This window comes from Artemia sp. Qi Xiang Cuo, chromosome 5, assembly GCF_049724085.1.
Source record: "Artemia sp. Qi Xiang Cuo chromosome 5, ASM4972408v1, whole genome shotgun sequence".
In the NCBI taxonomy this organism is placed as follows: Eukaryota; Metazoa; Arthropoda; class Branchiopoda; order Anostraca; family Artemiidae; genus Artemia; species Artemia sp. Qi Xiang Cuo.
The window spans coordinates 65,027,018-65,040,897 of NC_142798.1; the positions used below are offsets into that span (position 1 = coordinate 65,027,018).

General features: G+C 34.9%; 1 protein-coding gene across 2 annotated transcripts in view; it reads left to right on the forward strand.

Moving 5' to 3' along the window:
* Positions 1–13,880, forward strand: part of nej (CREB binding protein nejire) — a 92,017-nt gene that overhangs the window by 16,128 nt on the left and 62,009 nt on the right. For both annotated transcript variants that reach the window (XM_089089847.1, XM_089089848.1), the window contains exons 3-5: positions 6,407–6,954; positions 9,742–10,197; positions 11,867–12,059. In XM_089089847.1, coding sequence (XP_088945973.1) covers positions 6,407–6,954; positions 9,742–10,197; positions 11,867–12,059 — 1,197 coding nt within the window. The remainder of the gene's footprint in view (positions 1–6,406; positions 6,955–9,741; positions 10,198–11,866; positions 12,060–13,880) is intronic.

The following is a 13,880-nucleotide window of genomic DNA, read 5'->3' on the forward strand; positions in this document are numbered from 1 at the left end:
AGTTCCAAATAGTTACCTTTGGTCCCCTATTGAGGTACAGTGATTCAGTATTAGAGGGGTCCAGTTTGAGTTTTTTCATAAGAGACTGACAACTTGATAATGCACAAATTTACTTTTTAAATGACCCTCTGTATGTTTTCTATTTTGTGTTTTAAATGGCATGATGCCCATTAATATAACCAAATCTGATGTAGACACCCAATTGATGAAGATTAACCCAAATAAATCTACAGGACCAGATGGAGTACCCCCCCCCCCCTCCTGGCTACTACACTAGATGTATGCAGTGTTGTTGCATCTTCTCACTCTACTTTTCTAAAAGTCCCTTAGTACTAAATATATTCTGCAAGATTGGAAGAATGCTTACATCATGCCTGTACACAAAGGGGGCAATAGAAGTGGAGCTAACAATTATCAACCAATTAGTCTTACCTCAGCAATTGGGAAAATAAGGTATAGTCAATTCAGCCATTATTACCTTAAATCGCATTTTCCAGCAAATAAGGAATTAATCCTGTAGGCGCTGGAATAGTCAAGATGCTGAGCCAACGTGTTGGCTGCATCCCATTCTTGAAGCCATGGCTTGGACAACCAATCTTTGGTTCATTATGGCTCATTTAAATACTAATAATCTACTATCACCTAATCAACATGGATTTCATCTCAGTCGATCAGTTGACACTAACCTCATCAACACATATGAGCATGTCTCTAAACTTATAGATGAGGGATCTCCTGTTGATATGTTATTACTAGATCTAGCCAAAGCATTTGATAAAGTTTGCCACAGGAGACTAAACTCTAAACTCTGCACAATGGGCATCCATGATGATGTTGTCAACTGGATAATGCAATTTCTTACAAATAGAAAGCAGGTGGTAGGGGTAGTTGGAGATAAGAGATCAACCTTTTTCTTGGAATCAGCAGATGTAAAAAGTGAAGTACCCCGAGGAACAGTTTTGGGTCCAACTTTTTTAATATTTTCATCAACAATGCGCCTTCAATCATAGAAAATAAAATTTTATTGTATGCAGATTGTCAAGGTGGGCAAAATCCTGGCGGCTTGAATTAATATACAGAAATGGAGTCATTCATTTTGGAGCAAATAACCCTCTGTGCCAGTATTTTATGGAATCCAGCAATGGTTCAAAACATCCAATCATATGTAGTTCTGATGAAAAAGATCTGGGAGTCTTGGTTGATGATAAGCTCAACTTTAATTTTCATGCACAGTCTGTAGTAGCCTGTGCCAACCAAACTCTTGGTTTAATAAAAAGAACATTCTGCAGTAGATCTCCAGTTGTGATCACCAAACTCTTTAAAGGCCTGATCAGACCGAAATTGGACTTTGGGATGGCTGTGCAAGTTGATTCACACTTGCTGTGGTAGTGTGTTACTGTGGGATTTTTTTTTGTGTGTATTTATTTTATTATTTTTGGTATGCGTGTGTGTGTGTTAGTCTATGATGTGTGTATTGTATTTTGTTGTTTTTCTAGCTATGCAATAACAAGCTAATACTGTGTTATGACTTGTGGAAAATGATGACTTTGAGACGTTTTGAAGATAAGGAAAGTGCATGGGCACTGTTCTGTTTTTCTGAAGAAACAGAGAAAATATAAACATGGCTTGAATGAAAAAGAACAGAAACAGAACAGGTCAACAGAAAAACAGATGACATGTTTTTGTTTCTGTTCTGTTTTTTTGGTAAAATCAGAAAACAGCTGTTTTCGTTCAAAAAACAGCTGTTTAAATAGCTGTTTTTCGAACACCTAAGGCTTAAAGAAGAAAAAAATTGTAAATGATAAGTTTTGGTTTATTATCGGTACTATTGCAGCATTTTCCGCCAAAAAGAAAAGTTTTTCAATAAAGGGGCGAAAAACTGTCTATGCACACAACATCGCCATCCTTTTTTATGGTTATTTTCTTCCGTATTTTCCGTTCCTTTTTTTCAAAAATGCGCTTTTATGTTTATATAGAATCTCCTGGAATTTCCCGGAAATGCATACTAATTATTTGAGACGTTTTGAAGATAAAATAATTTTCGTCGTCAAATTGCAGAGTCAGCTCAAAGTCATTAGTGTTTTAAGAGAGCCCATAGTTGCTTTGGCGGGGACAGTCTCCCCCTGCAGACCATGCTTTCCCCCTTCCCCTATCCTGATGTTTGGAAGCCATCTGAAACAATGTAGGAAAGAAGAAAAATGCACTGGAAAATGACACTTCTTACCGCCAAGTCAAAATTTTCGTTGCCTCACAGCTTAAAACAACTTTTTAGGATTAATTATTTCCTAGTCAATTTGTGTGAGAGACACATCAAAACAAAATTCATGGTTTAAGGGTACTTTGTATGTTTGTACGGCGCTTTGCGATTGAAAATAATGTTCTAGGCCCTCCACCGAATTCATTCTTAAGTTATTATGTAAAATGAAATTTCTCAAATTCTGAATTTCAAAGAAACTTAGACCCTTCGCTACACAATACTTTATTTAAGCATTCTATTGTCTTAAATAGGTTTTTAAAGGGATTCAAATATAAGAACAATTGCACTTTTTGAAAACTTATTTCGAAAATTTCTTTCGCTTTGTGGCAGAAGACACTTTCTTCAACCCATACACTTGCTTTATTATAGAAAGTGTTGCTACATCAAACTTTTGTTTTAAGAATACGAGTGGGCATGCTTTTGATTATTTAGGCACGTCTTCATGGTCCATTCCTAAAGGAACAGGGGTAGTGATAACCTCGACTATCAATGTTTGAGCAAGTGTAACGTGTCTTCGGATAGCCAGTGCTGCAACCTCATTTTTTGACAGACACCCAGCTCCCCACACTTCTTCTCCATTGCTTTTACCGCCCTCTTCCTTAGATACTGCATCAGTTTATTCAGATTCTTCAGCACACCTATCTTCATTTCCGGAGTTTTCAGAATAAGGAACCGAAAGCGTCTGATTTATTTTCACCAGTTGGATCGACATCTTCGACTTTATGAAAGGATTCCAAGCAATCTTCTTCAGGGATGTCATTAGCTAAGCTTCGGGTGGACCAAAATCCAAGAACGCGTGCAACAGATGAATGAAGACAATGTTAAAAACATGAAGTTTAGAAAAGGGCTCGTATCCTACAGGCTTCGGTGACATTGTTCCCAGAATCAGTCACAAGGCGGAACATCTTATCTGTCATTGAAAACTTCCTGATTGCAACTTGGATTGCTGAATGGATGTTAGTAGTTGTATGAGAATGCTTATGCCTCTTGAAATGTGAAAGATAGTGGTGCAACCTCTGCTCATTTTTCATCTTCCTGGGGTAATAGGCAGTGATACATGTAGAGCCAGATCCTTTTGCAGACCATCAGTGAAAAGTCAAGCTAATCTGAGTGGCAGATCTTAAAGCAGCCTTCTGAACTTCTTTTTTTTTTCTGGCAGCAAAACCTTATGACGATGGACGGTTCCCCCAAATGGTGCTTTCAAGCCCCTTGTTGTTTTTTTTTAAATAAGCTGTTTCATATCTGGCTTAACAAACAGAGAAGGTGGCAATTTGTCCTTAAACAGGGTTTTACAGCAGGCGTCCACAGGCCTGCTTGTTTTGATCGATTGTAAAAAAAAAACGTCGTATCTCTGCTCTTATTCCAGATTTCCCTAATCCTTTGCCCTCTGTGTCACTTGCTTTACTACCTGGAGCTTTCTCAAGGGAAGCAGCCTGACTTGATATATTTTTTTTAGTAGGTTCGGGTTGGTTATTTGCTACACCAGCCGCATATAATTTATCTTTATTCATATCAATTGTGTGCTTCCTCTTAAGATAGTATATAAATGCCATGACAGAGACTCCTTTAGCCTTTAGAGACACTCTTCAGAAGTTGCACCTAATACTTCCTTTGCTTCCTTTTTCCGTAGGGTACCCAGAGAGATGTCTTGGAACATCCAAGTCGTCAGCAGAAAAGGACATCATGCTTGTCTTAAAACAAAGGTTGATTTTAGGATTTTTCACAAAATTAGAAGCACCTTTCAGTAGATTACCATTTTGAAAATTGCACGTCCAGCCAAATATCTGACCTCTTTCACCTCAGTGGCGTAATTAGGGGGAAAGGGGCCAATTTCCCCCTGAACCGTTTTGTTTGCGCAGTGAGCCAAGAAAACCTGTCAGCACATAAAAGCAAAATGACAGCTCCTAACTACGGTTTCCTAAAAACCTAGACAATTTGCTGCACAGTATTAATTTTTACGGGAATTTACTTGTCTATAATAGGTATTTAAAACACAGATACAAGCAATAATATACTGCTTAGTGACATTTTTTTTAAATTTATTGTGCTGTATGGCAAAAATTACCGTGTTCACTGGAAGATGTGTTATCCTACAGAATGAAAAAAGTGAATCAGCATTTTTTAAGACTTTGGCCAGCTAGGCCAGAATCAGCTAGTTAGGCCACTGTTTCAATTCTAGGTTTTTCCCTGATAGGGTTTCCATTGATTATATTTAGAGATGGTTTTCTTAACATGAGAAAAAGTATATTTGGCATCTTGAAAAAGTATATCTTGTTATGTTGATGCAATAAAACGTGCCAGCAAAAACATATATTTCTACTGGACAAGACTTCAAAACATTTACATTCCTCTCTGACTAAACATTTAAGAAAATTTAGAATTAATATCGGTATTTATCATGTATTGGCTAGTATGGTAATCATAGCAAGTCACTGTTATCTAGAAGCATAAATTCCATAAAAACCGCTGAATTAAAGTTTTCCCGGTTAAAAGTGCAGATTACTTCCCATGCAATGTAGGATACAGAGGCCCTACCAATAGAACCAGAATATACAGTAATAAGTGATTTTTTGAATCCTGCTTCACCTAGACAGTATCTATGGAACTTTTCTGCTCAATTGACTGAATAATATACACTAAAAAATAAGTTGTTTTAGTGGAACAAAACTGCACCTTTATCGTTCTCCCATTTACACCTTTAGCTGCACATTTGATATGTTAGACACACTGGGTGCCATCATTTTACTTACTTCTACTTTATATTAACGCTCCAATTCCAAAAACTGTATGGGGTGTAACCACGCATCTTCAAAATTTCAAATTATGATTTAAAACACTATTATGCAAGTTCAAAATTTCTTAATATTTCATTCTCGAATCAGTACAGTAAAATCAAGAACACAAGAAAAACAGGTAGAAAAAAAAAACAGAAACAGGACAAAATAGCAATTCTAAAAACAGAGACAGAACAGGAAAAAAACAGGTCATCTGTTTCTGTTCGGTTTCTGTTTTTTGTAAGAACAGAACAGAAACAGGTACTTTTAAAACAGAACAGAAACAGAAACAGTGCCCTTGCTTACTTGTGATGCAAAAGAATATCATATGAGTTCATAACTTGTAAATAAAATAATTTAAACAATCCTTAATCAAAACGTTTATTTGCTTCAGCCAGTATTCGTTGCGAGTTTTGCACAGGTTCGTCCCTTGTTATGGGACTCCCTTTCCACCAGTATAACAGGAAATTTTTAAGGGAAAAAGCTTAAATCAACTTTTGATATTACTAGCTTATTACTCAATGAATTAAGTTTGTATCTATCCTTCTGCTAACCAATGAGGATTTTGGTGATTATTCTGAGGTCCTTGCCTATCATGCTTGGGAGATGGGTTTGACGCATGAATGCTAACTATAGACAAATACGGAGAAATAAAAGTGATTTTTTTTTCACCAGGGAAATAAGGCCTTTAGTAAGGTGGTGGTTAAAAATGAGGATAAAGGTATCATTCTCTTCATTAATCTTCACAATAGTTAAAAAAAATAATGAACATACGTTTAGCGAAGTAAAATTCTTAAATGGAATATATCTAAACTTTTGCAATGTTCGAAAGTATATCTGCTATAAGGAATGTATGCTTTACAGTGATTAGAAAATTGCCATAGAATGGTTAAGACAATGGATTCAATACGGTCAATCTAATGTCTGAATTTACTGTAAATGTATGTATTTGTACAGGTCTGTATAATTGAAGTTTTTTAGAGGGTCTTTGTGAGGTGGGAGGGAAGGGAATTTCATGGAGGGCCCCCTCTCCCAGCTATCTTTGGGCATGTATATATGCATTTAGTAATTACAATTTTAATCACACCTAATCATATATAGGATGAGATGTATTTCAAACAAGAAACATAAATCATTCAGTGAGTAAAATCTCTATTCCCCATGAAGGCTTCATGGCCTGTAAAGGATACAGATCACAAAACCAACTTGTACACAGATAAACTATTAAGTATTAAATTCATACCATTCAAAGCATTTACTTATAACAGAAAGAAAAAAGAAAGAGGGATTCATAAAAATAAAGAGGAATATAAATGGAATTAAAGGCTCACGAAATATTAAGAAGAACATGACATGATTACACAATATTTTTTAGATGTATTTGACCTTGAAGACAAGCTGCCTGATGAACTCCTCCCTAATGACATGCTTAGTTCCAGTTCCTGGAATGATGGCGGTCGTCAGTCAAACCAGAACATGCAACAGCCTACTTCAATGGGGATGAGCATGTCTATGTCAAATGGCATGGACAACCAAATGTCTCATCTTTTGCAGAATAAAAATCAAGGACAACACATGAATGTGTCTGTTCCTGGTCAAAGCCCTCTATCAGGAATGAACAATTCACAGTTCCATTCACCACCTAATATGATTCCAAAGAATGACATGAATATGCTGAATAATATGATGGTGAGTAGTGCAAATAACGGACCAATTGGAATTAATAATATTGGAATGAGTTTGCCAATTAAAATTGGTCAAGTGAATACGATTGGTAATGGTCAGATGGTCAATGCTGGTCCAGTTGGAATGACACGAACAGTAATGACTAGTGGTATCCAGCAGCAGATGAGACCCCAGATGAGTCAAATTAATATCAATCAATCTAATATGCCAATTATGAATCAAGGTCCAAGAATGCAGGTAAGTTTTTTGTTAATTGATTATAACCAGGAAGTGTTAAGCTAGTTGTTTGTTACTATTAAAGAATATTATTACTGAGCTTAAGAATTCTGAAAGTGATTTAAAAGATAAATTAAATAAAATGAAAAATAAGACAAATGTAATGGAAGACACCTTTCTTTTTTTGGCTTCTTTCTTTCAATTTTAACTATTGTGCATAGTTGTGATAGTGTCTTTTTAGTTCTTCCTATGAGATGGAAAGACAACGAAGTATTTGTACCTTGGAAATAAATCTTTTGCGTTATGATGGTATTATGTGTTGTTTTTTTTTATTGATATGACGCTACTGACTTGGTGTTAATTGGCTCAGGTGAACAGGGATTTATTTTTGGAAATGGGGATTGTTAAAAAGAAAAACAGGTAATATTATATGCAATATTTAAAAATGATTGGAAATAGCAGAAAATACACATTTGTAAAATTAAAAACCATTTGTATAGACTGGCAAATGATCTGTGTGTTTTAAAGGATTTGTTTATAAGAATCAGTTTATAAAAGGTAGGTCAATTAACCCATAGATTGTGCAGAAAAACAAAGACTGGATGAACTAAATATTCTGCTTTCTAATTTGAGTTATTTTAATGCAATTCTCTGAATATGTATCTGGAGTCTTATATATCCAGATTTGAATATCTAAATCTGGATTGATTATGAAAAATTTAAGATAAATCACCTCCTTTTTTAGTTTTCAGTATTATTTTATGTTTGTAAACATTTTAACAAGACTGAGCTAGGTGTAAAGACAAAAAAAAATGTTGATGAAAAGACGTTTTTAACAAAAATGGTAAAGAATCTCGATTTTTTCCATTGTAAGTTGTCCCAGGTTTATGAATCTGCCATAGTTTTACTTGTGTATAACTGTTTAAAACCAGAATAAATCTAATATCTCAGATTACGAATATACCATTACTCAGTCCTAAATGTTGGTCATATCTGGGCTTTCTGTTGAGTTTGTGATGAAAAGTGTGCAGTGTGCAGAATATAGACCATCAATGATAACTATTAACCTTCCTTATGTTCTATAGAGTTCTCAGTTTGGGTCCCTTGGCCCTTTCAGACATTCAGAAACTGTTGAACAGAAGCTGTTGCTTTAATATTCTTAGAGAAACAGCTTCTATTCAAAATAATTAGTATATTATAGTTCGCTTCTTGTTGTTCGTTTTAGATTAAATATGAAAAAAAAAACAACTGGTACTACCATGATTGTCCCTTATGTGTTTTTTTTATGTTTTTTCGAAGTTTTACTAGTGATGGGATGCTGCTAACATTTTCCCAGTTCAGTGATTCTGTCTCTCCAATGTCTTGATTCTGATTCTAAGCATACTTAATTTCATTTTAAGAGTGTTCATTGATTATATCTAATACTGCATAGTCACATTGCCAAATCAAGTTTGGTATTGGTTATTTTTCTAATGCAACAACTATGAGTCAGTCTCAGAACCAACCTCCATTCTAGCATACCCGAAAGTATATCGTACTTGTATCTTTCGACAAATATGGGAAACCTGTTGTGCCCTTACATTAATTAAGCTATGAGGTTTGCTTGGAATTCATATATTCTAAGATTTGGAGGGGGCAAGTGCCCCCTTTTCCCAATTGACGCCAGTGAGGCCCACCCTCTGATTTTGGTTTAAAAAATGTGATAGTCCCATTCAAGCAGGGAACAGTTAATGCTTGACCTAAAATAAGTGTCAATTTTTTAAGTAAAAGGCTACAAAGAGGGTTTAATTTTTTGTATAGATTTGATACTTGGGGGTTACTGTATTTATATTTCTGAAGTCCAACCGTGTTTTAAATCCAGTGGAATTACTTAGTATATAAGCATTATAAAAAATCTACTAATCTATTCATACATTTATGTATAATTAGGACGTTCAACCATGGAAGACGTGATCTTTAACTGAGCGTTCATTTTTCTTTCTTGGGGGTGGGGGGGGGATTCAACAAAATGCACAACATGATAAAGCTTTTACATGCACAGCTTTCAGTATTAATTAGAACATTTATTCTCGGAAAATTATTCTTGTGAATTTGGTTGTTAATTAGATGTGTGTACCCTGTTCAAAACTCTTTATATAAATCGGAATGGAAATGACAATCATAGAGAAATTCAGGAAGGTGTACCAACCCTGATGTTGATTTTCCTATTTAGTTTTGGGATTGGGAAGAAAGTTGGGGTTTTGAATATCCTCAGTTTGGATCACTGGTTTCCGATGTTGTTTGTATCTTCCACAGGGAAATACTTTCATACATTGTTTAGCCTTGCAAGGGATCTGGTTCTTTTTGCTGAAGGGCTTGGGGAGGGGGGTTCGATAATACAAAAATGAATTTTAGGCAATAATTTTCTAGGGAACTATTATCATGTGTTCAGGTGTACAATAGGGGCAGATCAATTTTTAAAAGGGATATCTTGAGAACATTGATTGTAATCATATGTCCTTTTGGGTTTCTTTAGTTGAATATATGTTTTTTTTTTGGTAATAAGAATTGTATATATTTACTTGAGGGAATCAGGATCTCATAGATAAATAAGTGATCTATGACAAAAAAGCTATATATCACTTATTTAAACCACTAGAAGAGATAAATAATCATTTCTTTTCTCTTCTTTGTGGAAGTTAATTCACCTGGCTCACGGAATAATCCAATTTTTAGCACAGGCTATGTGTGAAATAGATACAGATCCAATTTGAACCATTTATGCATTTCTGCTTTTCATTTTTTTTTAATCTTTGTTTTAATTTCTAGAACCCAGGCATGTCAATCAGTCAAATGGGACCTTCTAACAACTCTGGACAATTCAGTTTTAATGTTTCTTCAGCTGGAGGCCTGTCAAACCAAATTAGTGGCATTAACCAACGACCTATGATGCAGCAGCAGCAACAACCTAGGTTTCAACATGTCAATATGGATATGAGACCTATGGTCACAATAAACCAAACTCAGCAGAATTCGAATCAATCTGGATTGTCTCAGCAGCCTATTAGTCAAACACAAGTGACTGGGTCATCAATAACTCTTCAAGGTCCTGGCCCAGGAGGTGGACCCACTCAACAGCAGCCCCCTGCTCCCCAATCCACCAACCAGTCAGGTGGGACTGCATCTTCTACAGATCCTGAAAAGAGGAAGCTCATTCAACAGCAGCTTGTCTTGTTATTACATGCACATAAGTGCCAAAGGAGAGAAAATCAATCAAATACTGAAGTAAAGGTTTTTTTATTTTAATGTCGTTGTTGTTTTTCTTGGGGGGGGGGGGAGGGGGTACCTTACATGGAAGAGATGTTTAATTTACAAATGCCCTCATTTGCTTACAATGGTAAAACTCACATCGTCTCTGAGAAAGGAAAGACAGAGAAACATGGTAGTTTGAGAAAAATGGAAGGTGAAATACAGGATTAAAATTAAATTGACTTGTCTTAAAATCAAAGTGCCAGAAGAAGAATATGTTTGGTATGAGAACAAACTATAACTTGTAAATTTATAGTAACTATTCAGAGCTTTGTCTTCAGTGCCTATTGGCCTGATCATCATTCATTTGATGGAATGTGCAAATAAATACAGACTCATTTGATAAATCCTGGGTGAAATATTGAGGATTTGTCAATATTATAAAAAAATATTGTCTTTAGTAAGTCTTTATCCTCTTTTTACGTTCGAAGTTCCGTCGTATGTAATACCTGTAATCAGTTAAGCTCTTGTCGACCTAACTTTGAAGAAAATGTGTTGGTGAGTTTTTTATGGTGGCGATTTTTTTCGAACGTTCTGTTTTTTGGGGGGATTTTGTGGGCATATCCACTGTGGCATGTTTTGGGTTTGAGCTTGGATATACAGTTATAATTTTTCTATCATCAAAGATTTTACATGTTTTTTTTTTCTCCAAAATTTACTTTTGGAATTAAAGAAAAATTCTGATTTTAGTGGTTTCTAACGCAGTTTTAAGTATTAAACCTGTAACTGTAATCTTCTTCTTTCATGCATCTATAATTTTATGCAATGATTTATTGATTATTTTTGGTTGAATTTTTGAGATTTAAGGCGAAAAATAACTCCAATGATTGCAAACAGATTGGGCTACAGACACATCATGGGTTGCATACTAGTATTCAGTGTATAAGCTACCATCTTTTTTTATTATTATTTTTATTATTTTAAATCCAGGGAATTTCTTCAATATAACCTTTATAAAATTGTCTACTAGTCTATTCATACAAAAGCCTATAAGTAGGTCATTAACCTTGAAACACCTACCTTTTAGCTGAGGATGTAGGCTACGTATTTTTTTAAGGGGAGAGGAGGAGGGGGGGGGGGGTCAACAAATTGTATAACAGGATAAAACTTTTATATGCATAGATTTTGATATAAGAACATTTACTCTGAGAAAACTATTATTTAAAAAAAAATCGTTTTTTATTCTTTTAAAAGTTTAGTCTGGTTACCAAGTGCAAAGAATGTTTAGTTTTGTAAATTTCAGTGTATTCACGTTTTGGATGAGAAATAAGAAAGAGGAATTTTTTGGTGTTTGAGAAAATTCTGTTTTACAACGTTGTTTTTACAAAAATATAAATAGATTTTCTCTAGCAATCATAGCTTTGGCATATTAAATGTTGAAGCTGCTGGTTGAATTTTTTGTTTTAGCTGGTAAGCTCTTAAAATCATTCGGCTAAAATATTGTGCTAGCCATTTCATTTTTTTAATGAATATAAAAAAATTTATAAATCATTAAAAATAGTTCATTGAAAATTAAAATTTTCGATAGAAAATTTCAAATTTTGTTATGCAAAGACCCTGTAATGAATAGAATATGATTAAATTCTCGAATTTAGTGTCAGAAGAAGAAGTCAGAAGTTTCTTCCTAAATTGCGTTTATTTACAGTGTACCCTGCCCCATTGCCGTACAATGAAGAACGTGTTAACTCACATGACAAGCTGCCAAGCTGGTAAATCATGTGAAGTTCCCCATTGCTCGTCTTCCCGACAGATAATAACCCATTGGAAGAATTGTCAGCGAGCAGATTGTCCGGTTTGTCTTCCTCTCAAAACAGCAAATACAAACAGAAATCCCAGTGGTAAGATATTACGCTTTCTACTGCTAAACTCAAGTGTTTTGTAAGGCAATTATTAGATTCACTACATTGAAGTTTTCTGGGAGTAAGTTTTTATTATAGTGGGAAGGAATATTAGCCAAGCCCTTTTATCTGTGCTTCATTTGAAATGTTTTTCAGTTAATTATAAAGGGAATTGATCTTCTTTTTGCCCCTGAAAAACCCTGGGTTTAGGGGTTGGGTTTTGAGAATGCTGTCAAAAGTCATATTCTTTTTGGTTGGAAAATAACTTTTGATGTTAAGTTTGTGCTTTTTTAAGCTGAGAATGAGACCGTATTAAATTTACGCTTACACAGTTTATGACAAGGGCAGTTTCTTTTCTGTCTTTTCCACTCTGGAGATAGAATTGTGCAAATTGATTATTGATTCAAAAAAATAAATGAAGAATATTAATAAAAAAAACTCCTCATATTGAAAGTAAGTAGGGTAAAACAATATGGGACACCATAAATCAATAATGTTTTTATAGCAAGTTCGGAGCTCTATAAGTTGCTTCATTATATTCTTTTAGTCTTGATATTTACAAATACCTTTTACTAATTAGCTCAATAAGCACAATTGCAATAAATCTGCTCATGGGTGTCGGCAAGGGGGGTGGGGGGCCGGGGGGCCCATGCCCCCCCGAAAATCTGAGACTATAAAGTAATTATAAACAAACCAAAGGAAAAAGAGCAGAATAGGGAAAAAACATTGAAAAAATGTGTGTTGCACCAATGTTGGCTACCTGCCAATAGATTTTGGCCCTTAATAAGGAAAATATAAGTTCTAATTTGTGACTAAGTGACCCGTTTCCAGTTTTCCACAAACATTTTTTTTTATATAATCTGGTTGGAGTAATAAAAGAAAAAAAAACAAACGCTTCGGCATTGCTCAACAGAACTGAATGCTGGGAGTTTCTATCTCAGTTTTTGTAAGTAGGCTATTGTTTTGTGTATTTTTTTGTAATTAATTCCTTTTTTCATTTTTATATACTTTTACTTTAATTGACATACGTTTTTCATTGCCTTTAGAAAAATGTCAGTCTATAAGCTTCATTAAACAAAAAAAAAAAAAAAGTTTGTCAACTGAAAGTAAAGAGCAACATTAGAACTTATAACGAACAGAAATTATTACGTATATTAGGGGGGTTGCCCCCCTCCTCAACATCTCGCTCTTCACGCTACGGTTTTTCGGCCCTTAAAAAAAACTACCTATTGTTCTAATCAAACCCTTGTGTTTCAGTTGTTTTTAAAGAATTGGGACAAAATTTAAGCGAAAGAGCGAGGTGCTGAGGAGGGGGCAACGCCCCTCATATACGTAGTAATTTCTGTTCGTTTTAAGTTTTAATGTTGCTCCTTACTTCCAGTTGAAAAAAAAAAAATTAACTTCTGATCGTTTTTTAAATAACGCCAGGATACTTGGCTCCTACTCCACGGAAAAATTCCCCTTCCTGCAGAAATATCCTCTGGACAATTCAATCCTGGCGAAAATTTGCCACGGACATTTACCCTTAATATCTTCGCGGCTAAAATTGAATCGGTAAAGAAAAAGCAAGATATATAAAGAAGTTTCGTATAGGAATTCTGGCGAATTCACCTAGTGCAAAGTTTCCCCTGAAAATTTCCCCCCCTGGGATCTTCCATCTCCATGGAAAATTCTCCCCGTGCAAAATTCTTCCAGAAGAAAATTTTTCCTCTTCTCCCCACTCGAAAAATGTATGCATACTTCCCAATAACAAATAGAACAATAGGTAAATTTACAACTTAAAACCTTTCCCCAGGGGCTGTAGGGGGTCATTTTATATCT